The following is a 16275-nucleotide window of genomic DNA, read 5'->3' on the forward strand; positions in this document are numbered from 1 at the left end:
GGGAAAAAACAACTTGGTATGCTGTAATAATGGAATGACTAAAAAATTATTAAAACATTGGGAAGTTAAAAAGTTGCCTTGGTCTTATAAGTAGCAACCACGATCACCTATTCTCAGCTTTTGAAGGAAACCTTGCTAAACAAAGGTGAAAACATTCAGGTCAAAGCTGCATCAGTGTTTCTTTGAGAGACTAAGGAAAATGTCTCCAAAATTTGCTGTTCGTGGAATAAGCAGGAAGACTCAAGACTTTGCAACTTCACTTCGTAAGTATCAATGTTGCAATCAAGCTCCACAATAGCATCACCAAGTGCTTACTTTACCAGTCGGTCAGACAGTTGGAGAGTAACTAGGGATCCTCCCCTGCATGCTGAGGTACCACACTACTGCTACAGTATCTGAATAAATGGAAACATAGCATCATATAATCCAGTTCTGCCAAGCTTGGGGAGAAACGAGCTCGCTTATCTTTATTTCACTGAACTCAACATATCAAAAAGCTGGTGGCATATTTCAAGCGTAGTGGTAGCAGCACAGTATCAATCTCCTGTAGACAACACTGGGCACACGTAAACCACTACTAAGCTTATTACAAGCTAACCACCTTATGACATCCTTGAAGCAAGAATGGTAGACACCAGCTGGGGGTGCCTGAACTATTAACAGGGCCAACATGGAAAGCAATCCTGCAGTTTGACTGCGCAGAACTGCTGAAATGTACTGGCTTGCGTCGATCCTGTCATCATAAACACACAGCAAAATGAAGAGACACTAAAAGGAGCACAACAAAAAAAAAGTGAAATACAGTTCAACAAAAAGCAGGTATGCCAGTATAGTTATCCTATTTGTTTGGTACCTAAGAAGATGTGCTTATCCTGCATGGATCCTTTTCCAATCCCCAGACAAACAACCAACCTACATGTACAGCAAATTAAAAAAACAAAAAAAATAATAGTATCACACAGTTAATATTTTCCTGCTTGCAGTAACAACTTAATTTTGTTGTAAGAATCACGTGAAAATATATTAATCACAGTGCAAATCAAATACCAAACAAGTACTCACCACCGTGACTGTTCCACATGGTACCTGCCTTTTAGACCTCACAACTTAAAAACACTGCCTGCTAAACAAAAATACCCGATTACAGAAAAAGCGCAAATGAATGTTGCACTTTTCTTTCACTACAGTACCTCACAAACTCGCGCCACCGACAGCAAACGCCATAATAATTCCAACCAATCAACAAGCACGCAGCATCTATGTAATTCAAAACGTTAAAACGTAATCTCGGCGGCAATGTATTCTTATCGCCCCCCCCCCACCAAAAAAAAAAAAAAAAGTTGAGATCCCACGGTATTTCACGCCCGAGTACTAACACGTGGTAACGCAAGAGTTTACTCTGGTGTCGTAATTGTAAAGTATTCTCAATCCTTGCTTGACAATAAAAAGAACTTGTAACTACTGTAGTTTTGTTTTATTAGTAATGCGTGTCACTGGTGATACGAACATCTGAAACAAAAGAATACTCAAGACTGTTAAACGAACAGTGACTACAGAATCTTAATTTGCCAACTTCCACGTAGGCTTAGCCACGAATGATTGACGGTGAATACATAGGGTTTACGTAATTGAACTGTGCAAAATAGCGCTATACCCTTATATAGCTTGTCTGTTACTTAATCGGTTTTAACTCGGTTTAATTTGTCCATGGGTTTCATGAGAGGAGTTGACCTCAATTATAAGTCAAAGTATGATTAAAGTTTGTGAAATTAGTATTGTCTCAGTCCTTCATGTTAACCAAAAGTGTTTTTTGCAACGCCCGCATGATGCTCTTTTACGAAGAGCACACCTCGTTTGGGGTCTTAAATTTCATGTTCATTGAAGTTTCCCATTGAAAAGGTCTGTCACGCATTCCGTGTTAGGTATGTTTTTTTAACTGATGTCTATGGTAAATAGAAAATAATCATACTGATTCATTAAACGTTTTTTATAAGTAAAAACAGCAAACCATTTGACCTTCCTGATTTAAGCTGTATTTGTTCCATATTATGAGGGCTAGTGTTCCTCATATTGAGATTGACGTTTAAGAACTATGCCCCCAATGTGGTCGACTCCATCTGCAATTCATACACAGTCGCATGTATTTGTAGCTTATCTAAGACTGTAAAATATTTTTTGTGAGGCCCAATGCGCCTGGTACTTTTGGAACTGTCTGAGTAGCCTTCCTCCACATAAACCCACCCCCATCTCTGATTGCAAATCTTGTGGTATCCCATGACTCTGCGTCTCTCTGCATGCTTCTTTTGGCTTTTTCCCCGTTAGGGGTCGCCACAGTGGATCACCTGTCCACTCATGATTGGCAGTGGAGTTTTACAGTGTCAGCCCGGCACCCAACCTTCCACAGAAGGCACATGCACGCACACACTCATACCTTGGACCAATTTGGAGTGTCCAATCCACCTACCGCATGTCTTTGGGATGTGGGAGGAAACCGGAGCACCCGGAGGAAACCCACGCGACCACAGGGAGGACATGCAGACTCCGCACATAAGGCACCCCAGCCGAGAATCGAACCGGAGAACCTCTTGCTGTGAGGTGGCCCGCCCAAGACACTGAAATCATATGTCGTGTAGCAATTTCGATGGTCAATGCTTCTTTTGTGTTCTTTCCATGGACTGCTGTATCTGTTTTTCTGTCTTTTTAATTTCTCCAAGTGGGTCTCATACCATGACGGGAATGAACCCCATTTCCAAGTCAAAGTATGATTAAAGTACATGAAATTTGTATTGTTTCAGTCTGATCTTGGCCTGTGATGTGCTGAGAATGGACTCACGCAATTCATACATAGTTAAATGTGTCAGCAGCATATTTAAGTAAGATTGTAAATTCTTATTTATAAGACCTGTTCCATACTACTACTGTTGGAACTGTCTGGGTAACCTTCTTCCACATTGCCCTTGTTTATGCCTCCAAATCCTGGTATTCTATGACTTTATGATTCTGACGCATACCTCTCAAATATCCAGATTTTTATCTCATATTTTTGGTGTGCTCCCTGTAAAATTTGTGGTTTTCTGGCAAATCAATGGGATGATCTGAGGATTGAAGTTTCTAAATAATGACATATGTTTGAGTTTCAGACTTCAAATCCTTCAAAAAATGTATGGTAAAACAAACTCTCTAGCAACTTTCTAAGTTTGTAAGAGCATTATTTACAATATGTTCCTATTTTTTGGGGCCTTTGTTCCCCCATTTTGTCAGGCGTTGTCCAGACCTCTTGCAGTAACAGGTTGAGAGGAGGTATGCTGTACATAAGACACTGTAGTAACTGGGTATAACAGTTTTAATGATTAATGCTACTTTTGTCTTCTTTTCATGGACTACTATATCTGTTTTTCTCACACCTATTTTTGAACTGTTGGTAATGGATGATCCCCTGTGATATAAATGTCATCATTTTCTATAATGCTTTGTAGCTCATGTTTTTAACTACTTCATTCTAAAGACAACCACAAAGCATTCATTAGCTATGCCAAGAATCTCAATGGCAACATTCAGGTCTGCTCTGAGTTACAGCACAATGGCACTAAATTTACAGAACCAACTGATATTTCCAACATCCTGGCAGATAGGTTCAGTGCTAACTTTACCCCCCTCTCTATACCTGTAGAATGCAAAGTTCCTGTTATATTTGGCTGCACAGGTAAAAAACACACTCTCCAAAGCCAAGAAAACAGCATCCATGGGACCTGACAACATCCAAGGCTGCGTTCTACACAAACTACAGAATGAACTGACACCTCACCTAAGTATCATGTTCAATCATAGCCTCACCTTGGGCTTTGTGTCCACTGAATGGCGCATAGCGATGGTTATCCCACTCCACAAAGGGGAAGCTACCATGGACCCCTTAAACTACCGCCCCATTAGCCTGAAGAGCCTGGTCTGCAAGGCCATGGAACGTATCATCATGGAACTTATAAACAAAGACATTGGTAATCTCCAAAGTCTAGACCCACCCAGTTTGGGTTTGTAAAAGGCAGATCATGTCTCCTAAACTTGACAGATTTCTTTGAAACAGTCACCAAAGCCGTAGATGAGGGTAAAGTGGTTCACACAGCCTATCTAGATCTCGCAAGGCTTTTGACACCATCCCCCACTCTGGAATTATAGATAAACTCACTAAACTAGGTATAAATCCCTATGTCACAAGATGGGTTGCCAACTGGCTCACTTTCAGAACCCATACTGTGAAAGTAGCAGACTCCAAATCCGACTTCAGACCAGTGACAAGTGAAGTACCACAGGGTTCAGTCCTGGGTCCTCTCCTGTTTGGTATGTACTTCTCAAGTACAGGCTAACACAGAAGGTCTTTGGCTAATGAAGTTCGCAGATGACTGCAAACTAGGAGCCATAATCGAAACTTCTAATGATGAGATCCTACAAAAGGGCCTCACTGAGACAGATGCCTGGTGTCAAAGCCATGGCCTCAAGCTTAATGCCAATGCCAAAAAGTGCATTGTCATCCCCTTTGGTAAAAGCTCTGTACCCATGAACAACCACATAGGCGGTAGTTTACTTAACACCAAAAGTGTGATGAGACCTTGGGTCACAGGTGGACAGTAGTCTCTCCTTTGATAATCACATCACCACAGTAGCCAGGAAATCCTTCTATGTGGCATACCTCATCATAAAAGGTTTCTCATCCAGGAAAAAAGAGGTAATTGTTCCCCTCTACTCGTCACTCATTAGACCCATTATAGAGTACAACGCCTCTTTTGGTATGTACCTCACAAGACATCTACAACAACTGGAAAGGCTGCAGAAATACCTCACAAAGAAGATTACTGGCCTCAAACAGATGCCCTACACAGACCGTCTCAAAAAACTCCAACTTTACTTCATTGCATATCGCCTAGTCAGAGGTGATTTCTGCCTAATATACAAAGCTATGTCAAACCCAGAGCTGTTGGACATGCTCCACTTAAATCCCAATCCCTCCGAGCTATACGCTCTAGGGACCTAAACCTTGTCACCACAATAAACAGAACATGCTTGAGGGATAGATTCCTGTTCCAGAGACTTCCCATATTCTGGAACAAACTACCTATCTATATCAAATAAAGATCCTCATTAGCACTCTTCAAGAAAAATCTTGATGATTGGATGGAAATTAGGAAATTCACCTTGGGGATCACTTCTGTGGCTCTGCTCAACAGGGGCACAGGAAAATAATGTTCTTGGGGGGGGGTGAAAGCCAGGGTACCTTTTGGCTAGCCTTATATAGGTCCTAGGGCCAATAGCCTAGTACCTACCTATGAACCTATCCCCAGTGCAACAGTCTTGCCATGCTATTATGCTTTTCAGTATACAGCCCTTCTGCCATTAGTATATCATAACCAGCAACAAGATATGCGACAGTTTCCAATTCTGTTTTACCAAACCTACATTTGTCTGTTTCTCCCACATGTTCAGTGGACTTTGTAAACCAACGTGTATGTAGTCCACTATCTTGGGCCGCCAATATTAGCATTTCATCATTTGGTTTAAATTCACCTTTTCTTAACCATTACTGCGTTTGTTCCTGATCAACATGAGGTCGTTCCAAGAGTTTTCTATACTTGCAACTATATTTATGCATTTTCCACGTTTCTTGCCTTCTCATCTGAGCCATCACCTTATATTCCTTGTTTTGTTTTTTGGCACATTTAGTCACTGCCTGATCTTTATCTACTTCTGTTTTAATTTCCCTTTCCGCTTGAATTGTTTTCCTTGTGTTTCAAAACTTTCACTACGTTTGGTTCTTTTAAGGTCAGCAGATATATGTGCAGTCCTAGAGTTGCAGATCTAGACATGTAATCAATTTCGAGGAGGTCCATACCTCCTTCAGAACAGGGAATATATAGTCTTGGTATACACTGAAATCACTTAATAAGCATGAAGCATCCTTGTTTTCCTGTCCAACCGATCCAATACCTTTTGGAACCAGTCAGTCACTCTAAAACTGTAAGTTAGGACAGGAAGAGCAAATTGGTTTATAGCTTGGACTTTGTTCCTAGGTGTCAGCACTGTTTTCTGTATTAATTTTAGTCTTCTAAAATATTCCTTACTAAGTTTTATTCACATTAGTTCATGTTTTATTGTTGATCCTTCATCAATTTCCAAATATATATACACTCCTTGTTGCTCAGGTCTTTTATATCATATTCCAGGCTAATGTTTTCTTGGTTCTGCAGCCTTCCTGCTTTTAAGGTTGCTTTTGCACATTTATCAAGACCAAGTGACATTCTTATATCATCTGAAAAGGTTTTGACCACCTGCAGTTGTCCTTTCACTTTTTCATCTGATGAACTATATATACCATTCTAGATCATCCACAAAGAGAAGATGAGAAGTCTTTACATTTTGTTGCTTGCTGGGAGCCAAATTATAGCCATAACCTAATCTGTTAAGTACACAGCTTAATTGGTTAAGGGCAAGACAAAAGGGCAGTGGTGACAATTTATTCTTTATCACGGCTTAACTGCAGAGTGGTTTGCCACTGTTTCATGGTCACTGCAATGTAACTGATCAGTGTATTGCATATCTTATACATTTTTAAGCACTCTTTTACCCATGAATATGGGATACTGTCAGATGCTTTTTTGTAGTCTATCCATGCCATACTTAGATTCTTCCCTTTTTTACAGTTCTCCATTATAACTTTAACAACAAATGATCCTTTGTTCCATATGACTTTTTTGTTACCCTTTTGTTCTATTGCCATGACTGAGTTTTCTTCCAAATGACAGTAAACTCTGTCGGCATAATTTCCAGTGTATAGTTTATACATCACCAGAAAGCAAGTTATTGGTCTATAGTTTTAGAATAGCTTGCAGGTTCTCTCATAAGTAGGTATATTGTTTTCCTGTTGTTAACTTGACTGGTGTCTGTTCAGGGTGTGCATATAGTTCTTACTCATGGCTATATCTTCATGTAAAGATTTTAATACTTTTAGCCAAAAGTTAGTTACTGCATCTGGGTCTGGGGTTTTCTAATTAGGAGCTTTTCTTAATTTTGTTTTATTCTGTCTGGCAGTTACTTCATCCTATTTCATATCTTGTACATTTGAACTTCCTATTCTTTCTTTCTTTTACTTCTTCTATCCATTCAGCATCTTTGTTACATTCAACAGGATTGTCATAGATATTTCCACAAAATGTATCTATTTCTTCTTTTTTGGTGGTGTTTCAATTCCTTCTGTCTTGCTTCCCAATTCTCTATAAAACTGTTTTGGGCCATCAATAAATTGCTTATTTTGGACTTTTCCTTTATATTTATCTACATATCTTCTAAGTTTTTCTGCCTGTGCTGATATTTTTAGTTTATTATTTGCAATATTGCAGGATAGATCCTGATTTGCTCTTATACTGCGCATTGTTTCATGATGTCTATTTTTCTGAGTATTTTTGTTGATCTGTTCCCTTTTCTAACAGTGACACTTCTTGTCTTAATTGCTTTATAGTTTTCTCTATGTGATACTTCCATGATGGTATTTGATTTCTCCCCTTCCTTTCCCTTACTGCCCTGAGTTTTTGTGGTAAGACTTTATCTGTTCTTAAATTAGCTGCACAGTAATATATTCTATTTACTTCTGTTATATCACACGAATTTCAATTAATAGTCCTAATTATTGTGTTCATTTGTTTTATCAAACTTCTAACTTTTTGTGTTTTATTGACTTTCTTTCATTGATCTTAATGTGTCTGTCCATCTCTATTAAGTAAAGCAACACTTCTCTTAGATCATTTTCTTCTAAACTGAGGGCACATTCTTTGTTCTCCGTTTCTTGAGGACATTCTACAGAAATTTCCAGAGCATCTTCCTGTGCCACATTCTCTTCAGTTTCATCTGTGTCTTCCATGCTGTTTCATGTGGGAACTCACTGGCCTATCACTTCACAATGCTGACTGCATCAGAGTTTCCACAGTTAGCTGTTCCTTCCCTTGCTGCACAACTCCAACTGAACTTTTGTACTGGTTTCCTGTGGAAGGCTCCAAAGTATCTTCTTATGGCAACTGATCAGATGTTTCCTGCTCCACTGGTTTCTTCTTAATTTGGGGATCCATTGCTCTGTCCTGCTGTGATGTTATCAGAGTTAGATTTTCTACACTAAATCCTTCACTTCTCAAGTAGTCCATAACCTCAGTTTCTGTTTCTTTAACTTGTTCATTACTAATCCTCTTTTCTACTTTTCCTCTTTGTTTTCTTATTTTTTTGTATTGTAAAATTTTCCATGTCCGGATGCCTTTGCCTGTATTTCTCTTCATATATTTTTGGTGCTGCTCTTTTTGTATTGATTAGTTTTGCTTTCTCCTTTGCATAAATATTGCACCATATTAAATCTCTTTCTTTCCCATGTCCATATTTTTTTCTTCAGATGTCTCTTGCTCCTCCTCTTTCTCCTTACTTTGGGGACTCGTTCCATCATGCTGTGATGTAACCTGTGTTAAACTTTCTACACTAAATCCCTCACTTCACAGGTATTCCATCACTTCAACTTCTATTTTTAACTTCTGCTTTACTAATGTTCTGTTCTATATTCCCTCTTTGCAATATTATTTTTTGTATTATGAAATTTTCCATATCTGGACGCCTTTAATCTGTATTTCTTTTCGAATATTTTTGGGGTTGCTTTTTTGTATTGATTAATTTGGCTTTATTTATTTATCTATTTATTTGACATTTGTTGACCAGGTTAGTCCATCTGAGCTTGCACCGTTTTTCAGCGGAGGCCCTGGGAGGAAGCTTCACAGTACAAATTAAACAAGTAAAAAATTCACAGATCAAATTTTGCAAGTAAAGAAATTCACAGTACAGATTTTGTTACTAAATTAAAATAAGTACAATAAAAAGTATATACAAAAGTTTAAGCAGATGAACAATTGTATTGCAAGTAAAAGAAGTCATCGAGTGAGGCAAATACATTAGAAGTGAGTATTGAGGAGATTAGTAAGAACAAAGTGGCAAATAGCGGAATAAATGTTATTGATGGTCTAGTAATAGACTCATAGAAGTGAGTTTGACAAGCAACAGTGTGAGGGGAGCTAAACGAGAAAGGTATAAAAGAGAAAGGTAATTAGTATCATATTACTGGAGTTGCAAGCAAAGCCTCAAACAAAAATTTTTCAATAACTTGTGGACAGATGTATGGTTTCTTAAGACTGGAAGTGAGCCATAGTGGGACCACTCTGCAATGAAACTGGTAAGGTATATACCCATTAGCCTCAGCAGCTGAAAAAAAAAAACAATGAAAATGATACCGAGGAAAACTGTAGTTGAGGCCATTGTAGAAACAACTTGGTAAATAAGAGAAACATGGGTTTGTGATCATATGGTCATAACAGCCCTACTGATCCAGTTATTTGAATGGGTTGGAATTTTACAATTGGAAACTTGAGGATTTGGTATAAATAGATTTCACTGGAGACTTTCAATTGATCCCACACAGGAAACTGGGAAGCTGAAGAATCTACATGTGGGTAAAAAAGTAAAATTAATGAAAAAAATGGTTAAGTGACAATTGTCAGAGAATGGTGGTGAGGGGTTCAGCCGTTGAAGGAGATAAAGGTAGCAAAAGAATTACTGAAGTGGTCAGTTTATACACACTACTCTTTAGTATCTTCATCTTGGATATCACTGGGGACCCTTGTAAACATGATCAGCTTTTTTTTGATATACCAAGATGTGAGGCAACAGGTGATGCCCAGAGAGAGCTCTAGTAAGACTAGCTGGTTGGTTGTAAAATGGCAAACACATTTAATGCATGAGAAGTGCAGGAAAGTACAATGTACATCTTCTTGATTCAACAATTCCAGAGTGGGATTTATCATGCTAAATAGCAGAAAGCAGGAGATGGACCTTGGTGTGATAGTGACTACTGAAAAGAATCACCAGATACAAATGGAAAAAGCAGTGAGCAAATCCAACATGATGCTACTTGCGTATATTAGAAGGGACAGAGTCAAAAAGCAGAGACATCTTAGTACATTCTATATATATTTTGTCAGGCTACAGCAGGAATACTGTGTAAAGATAATTGTCAGCAGAGGGAGAAATATTTAAAACTAGGCAAGGCAGTTCAGAGGAAGATCACCAAACTGATGGGGGGTAGAAAATATGAGACACTAATAGGAAAATAAAAGAAGGTGCATTTTTCCCCTGGAGGAAAGGAGGGAAAGATTTGGAATGATGTAGGACCGTACTTTATGAGAGGGCAGTGCAAGGACATAATTCTAAACAAGAAAGACAGGTGGATGAAGGGGGCACAACTAAAGTCACAAAATGTAGTCTCAGTATCAGAAAATGACAATTCCAAGACACAGCAGTGGACAAATGGAGCAGGTCACAGAAATAAATTGTAGACTGTAATGTTTTGATCCCAAATATGGATCTAAGAAAGAAGACAGAAGGTATGGGTCAGTTAGAAAATTAAGTAAAGCAAAATGATTCACCTAATTAAAGCATTAATACTGTCAACAGTGACTTGTGTAGTACCTGCTGTGCTTGTCTTTAAAAGAAATGATGCCTGATAATTTTCTATACTCTCTGTGATGGGGCAATGGACATATGAATATTGTTAAATGAACTATACTATAATGTCTATGAAGGAAATTGGATTAGCTACAGTTGATCCCATAATCATGTTTTTTTCACCTTTTGCTGAAAAAATGTAGTGAAAGAGGATGTACACTGGTTATGGGAAGCAACATCAGTGGAAGAAACAAGGAAATTATTACACTGGGTTATGAGCACTAGTGAGGGACTGTTTTTTAAGCTGAAGGTATAGAAAGTCAAATAAGATAAAGTTGTAGAAGGGCATACAATAAAGAGAAAAAAGATTGATACTGATGTAGCGTAAGAAGATTTTTATAAAAGAATAGATAAAACAAGAACAATCACAGTTTGAGGATACTGTAACAATGAACTGTGAAAGAAACTGTTTAGTAAACACTAAATTTTAAAACAAGTAAGCACTTTATCCGTAGAATCCCACTGTCACTTTTATATATTTGGTTTTACTGTGTAGTAAATATCACATTCACGTGTGCTAATTCATGAATTTAGTGGAACGTGTGACTTCTTCCTTTTACTTTGCCTTTTGCACGTGATCAAGGAGCCTCAGTCCTCACTACTGACACTGGTGGGGACGTTCACTGTGAGAAAAATAGACACACACGGTATTTTCAGATGTAGTCCTCTGCACCAAGTACAATTTCTCTGAAGAGCACACAGGGAATGCACACTCCAGTCTTGGAGCTGGGCTTTCTCTCCAGGCTCCAAATAAAACTCTCCATTGGCCACTACAGAACTGAGTCCTTAGCTTGGTGTTCTAAGTCATGTCCTCCACCACCCTCTCTGTGAAATCCAGTGCTCTCAGTGTCCCTGTTGAAAGTAGCTGTCGCACACACTCTGAGATTTGATTTTCACACAGCCACCTGGGAAAGGCTGGTACAGCTGCTTACCCACTCTGCCACCTTTACCCAGACTGTAAGGTAGATTTACTACCACCAGAACACCCAAAGCCAGCTACTTTAAGGCTCATACCAGGCTACCCAATTACACTTAGTAAAATTAATACTTATACAAATGGTAGTGTTTAACCAAGCAGCAAGACTTTCAGGAATGTGGAGCCTCCGTGCCACTAAATAAATGCAAGTACTCTCAAAGGTTAAATATTTTCCAAAAGACCAGTCACAACAAAAGGCTTAGATATATTTAATAATAAATAATAATAAAACAGAACATACTGAATATCTGTTTACAATAAACACCAGAATTTCAATCACAGGTAATATATATATATAAAAAAAAAACAACACAGATGGAAAGACTCAGACAGATACAGAAAAAAACAACATTTAGTTAATCTCACTATATTTTTCTAACTGACTGAAGAATTACTGTTCTCTAGTTACTTACTAAAGCAAGGCAAGATGAAAGTGGATGAGTGTCTTGTCAGGTCCAAAACCAGACTGCACTCCTCATATCTCTTACTAGTACTCAAATACAATTTCAGTGCTAGCTACAGAATGACATCACATCTGGTCACCTGACTCTGTGGTTCCCACACTACCCTTTTACTAGAAACTAAACCAGAATCTGGCACTGACGTGTTACAGTACAGACATAGATTTTTAGCTAAGGTTAACTACAGCATCTGGAAACTGTAAAACAATTCCAGCACTTCCATTCTTCCTGCAGAAACTAACATGCCATTTTCTTGCATCCCAGGGTAGCAATTAGTTCACCACTAAGGACAGTAGAGCAGAATCCCTGCCCAGGCTTTTCACAGACATTTCCTCTCTGGCTGCATTTAGACCTGTGAGATAAAATCTTTATGGCCTAAACCAAGTGATTTAATTTCAGGCCATTTTTCTTAAGGTTAGCTGGACTGAGCTTAACCCCCTTATGTTCCAGTGTCCTCTGTTAGAATATATACATTTCATCAGTTACAACAATACAGTCTGACATACATTTATATTTCTTTTCTGTCCGGCAGGGCACACTGTTGATAGAATTGTAACACAAGCAACTTAAAAATGCATTTTTAACACAAGCATCTATACAAATCAGTTTGATATTCAAATGACATATATTTATTTTTTACAAAACTCCAGCTAGCTATGCTGGCATATGTTGCACATGCACTGCCCTACTCCCCCTACCACAACTGGCACTACCTCACATCATCACAAGGACTATAACTGATTATCATGAAAATAACCAATCTCACTTTAAACTAGGGATCAGTGAAATGAAACATGCTGCTTTTTTCTTTAAGAATTATCATGTTAATTCCCCCTTTCTTTCTTCTTCTCTAACAGTTTATCTTACTTCCTGTTCTCACCATCTAAGCATACACATTATTCTGCACTTTATAGTTTCTGTTTCTCCCATAATTTGGTTTGAAGATTGTGTATAATTCAACAACTGAATTCAGAGTTCAGTTTGAATCAGTCTTAGATCACATTTTATGTCCAAAGTCTAAGGCAAAACTTATTAAAGGCCATGAATGTCACAGTGCATGACTACGTTAATTATTTCTTTGTATCCTCGGAATTAAAATGTCAGTCCTTTTCCATTCAATTGATGAATATAGTCCACCTAAGGATCACTCTACTAACTTTAGACATTAGGTCAATGTCAACTTCTCATTGCTCCCACAGACTTTTCATGAATTCTTTCTAAGTGACACAATGAAGAATCGCAATACACACATGTATGCATACTCACACATATGCTCGCTCATTCATGCATGTGTATAATCACACACACACGCGCACACACACGCACACACACACACACACACACACACACACACACACACACACACACACACACACCAAACATACTATACTGAATAATAGTTGTTTACCAAATCCACACATGCTAAAATTGACAGCCTCTTCAGCACTGCTCAATATTGTCTTTTCCAAAAGACAGCACTAGTGTGAGATTGGAGGCTTGCCTGCTACTGGACTATTTTGATTATGACACAAACACCAGGAAATCTCTCTTGCTCTCTCTCTCTTTCATTGGCTCTAGATTTGAGTTAATGAAACAGAAGATATGGGAGCTGTCATAGGTCAAGCTAGGACAGCACAGCTGAAACAGGCATTTTGTTTTAATGTAGATATTTACAAATCCCCCCACACACACCCACATGCATACACATTTAACACTGGACACCAGGCAGCTGCCTAAGTCACTTTGTACTGGATCTGTCCTTATCCTTCACAACATGAAAATGACAACATTTTGAATATGAAAATGTGTCAGTGTTTAGAACAGTTTATGCAACTCGTATGCAGTGAACATTGGTAATGGGATTAATATTGTTATGCAAATGTGAATAAGGACACACTTTCTGTTATGCAACATATGCATGGAATAATGGATTTCCATGTCAACCACATTTGTCACACCCAAACATGAGGAAACTCAAGGGTAGCCATGCTACACTATAGTTAACCCAGAAGTTTTCCTTTTTCATTGTGCTGTTAATGTTGGTGTGGCAATATGTTTGCCTTATTATATTTCACTGACACCCTGTTATTATTTTAGTTATTATATTCCTTAATACAATTAAAACCAAAGCCATGATTTTTGGTACTAGGCAAAAGCTTGTACATGGGTCCAAGCACTGGGAGATAATCTGCAATAACAAAGAAGCAACTGAAACCATTCAACAATCCAAGTGCCTAAGGAACAATTACTTAACTTTCAACTATGCTTAAAACAATACGAGCTAAAAATTAACTCTCTTATTTTAATAAAGAAAATCTCACATTTCCTATCACCAGAAGGCAGAATGGCTATAGGGAGAACTACAAGTTCAGCTGGAATATGGTCTTCCATTTATAGCAATTACCTCCAAGAAAAATCAAATGTTACTGCAAAGCAGACCTCATCAGTAAACATGTGTTGAGGTTCATCAAAGGAAGGCTGCATCCCACTTTGCAGTATAGATTACAGCTCAGTGATCATATCTATTTGCTGAGAAGCAGTGATAGCATTGTCCCACACAGGCCTCCTTTCACTCTTTCCTGCTGTTAGAGAACATTCTCAAAGGTAGTGTGGATCAATACTCCATAAGCTACCTTACTAAAATGATACCAGGCCCAAACAACATGTCTTATATAGACCAAATCAAAGCCCACACACTATACTTGGTATCCTACAGACTGCTGGCAGGTAACCTGTGTCTGGCATATGAGGCATTCTCCAACCCATTACTGATGCATTTACTGCACATCAGCAAGTTCAATGGCACAGAAATACTCAGTCTAGGGATCTAAACCTTTTCTGCAACATCAACAGAATGGTTTAGAGGGGCAGGTATATCTCACAGGGGATACTGCTGCTCTAACTCCCCATCCGCGCAAAACAAAGTTCATCCTTGTCCATATTCAAGTGTAACTTGGATCTAGGGATGAGAAACAGAAAATTTATCTCAGGACTGCCCCTTTTCTACTAATGGACAGAGGCAGCTCTTAAATTATTTATCCCATGCACGGGTCCCCTCAAATTATCTATGGTGTGATCGCAGTTATTCTCACTAGGTGTAATATATAATTATCAACCATGGGATAGATGAGGCTAGTCTAACATCAAATGGGATAAGTTAATTCAAGCACCAAAAGGGAAAGTGGCTAGGCTTAAAATGGCCTGCAAGGGCAGCTAGCCTAGTACTTAACTATGAACCTATAAGATATCAGGAAACTAGATAAACTTTTGCCCTCAAAATAACTCTTAGAGATCATCTTATTAAAAAAAGTAATGGCTACAAAGACACAGCTTAGAGTGCATACTATGCATCTGTTTTTGATGTTACCCCTGAGGATTCCTGAATGGTGACTGCCAACATTAACTGTTGTCTCCTGCATATAATTGCATTTCTTTTGGATATAACTGTAAGCACAATATGGTTGTGCTTTCATTGCTGCATTCCCCTGATATCATCATTTCAGTGTTTAACTTACAAAACTACTCAAGTATGTAATGTTTCATACATTATGTCTTCTTTAATACATATTCTAGTTTGTACCTGCCTACATTATTAGTCTACTTTGTATTAATCACACTTGAGTGGCTTACATTTTTCAGTACTTTGTTATCCAGATTTTTTTTCATATCTTCATTATTCAGATTTTTTTTGTGTAATCGTGTGCCTCTACCACTGTTATAATCTTGTGTACACTAATAGTTCATTGTTTGTCTTACCTTTAAGGGATTAAAACAATGAGTAAAAAGATCACACAGGAAAAACAGTCAGTAAAAAACGAAAGAAAAAGCATGAAACATGCCTGTCCACAGCTAATGGGGTTTGGCCTTATTGGTCCAAATTTGTCCATTAATAGACTTAAAATGGAAAAAGTCATGGACATTCAGAACTGCCATATAGCTGAAACACCCGATGTCCTTAAGGGGTCATTTTTATATATCCCATGTTGCCTCTAATACAAGACGTTTAATGAATCACACAGTGGAAAATCTAGCCCTGCTAGATTTTTATTTTGGTTTTTACCTTTAAGGAACCTGGTCATGGCTGAAAAGGGTCCCTGGATCAGGCCACTCACCAAGTTAACAAAGATAGATATACAAGTAAAAATAAATAAATAAATAAAGTAAATCACTTTGTCCCCTTACATTGAATGTCAAAAAACATACAACCTGTTTGCCCAGCTAAGAAAAGAAAAACAACAATACCTGTGGTCCCAATGCTCCCTCTCC

General features: G+C 38.2%; 1 protein-coding gene across 6 annotated transcripts in view; it reads right to left on the reverse strand.

The window, feature by feature from the left end:
* The window catches only part of RPA2 (replication protein A2), a 397710-nt gene that overhangs the window by 272009 nt on the left and 109426 nt on the right, over positions 1-16275 (reverse strand). Inside the window, exon 1 of one of the 6 annotated variants that reach the window (XM_044060107.1) lies at positions 1191-1259. The exons of 4 other annotated variants lie outside the window; for them this stretch is intronic. Coding sequence is in view for 1 of the 2 variants with exons in the window: in XM_044060105.1 (XP_043916040.1) it covers positions 1063-1081 (19 nt within the window). In the remaining variant the exon portion in view is untranslated. One more of the 6 variants, XM_044060105.1, reaches the window with a different exon arrangement.

The sequence above is a fragment of the Protopterus annectens genome, chromosome 1.part2 (genome assembly GCF_019279795.1).
Source record: "Protopterus annectens isolate FY-2018-M chromosome 1.part2, PAN1.0, whole genome shotgun sequence".
NCBI classification, from domain to species: domain Eukaryota; kingdom Metazoa; phylum Chordata; order Ceratodontiformes; family Protopteridae; genus Protopterus; species Protopterus annectens.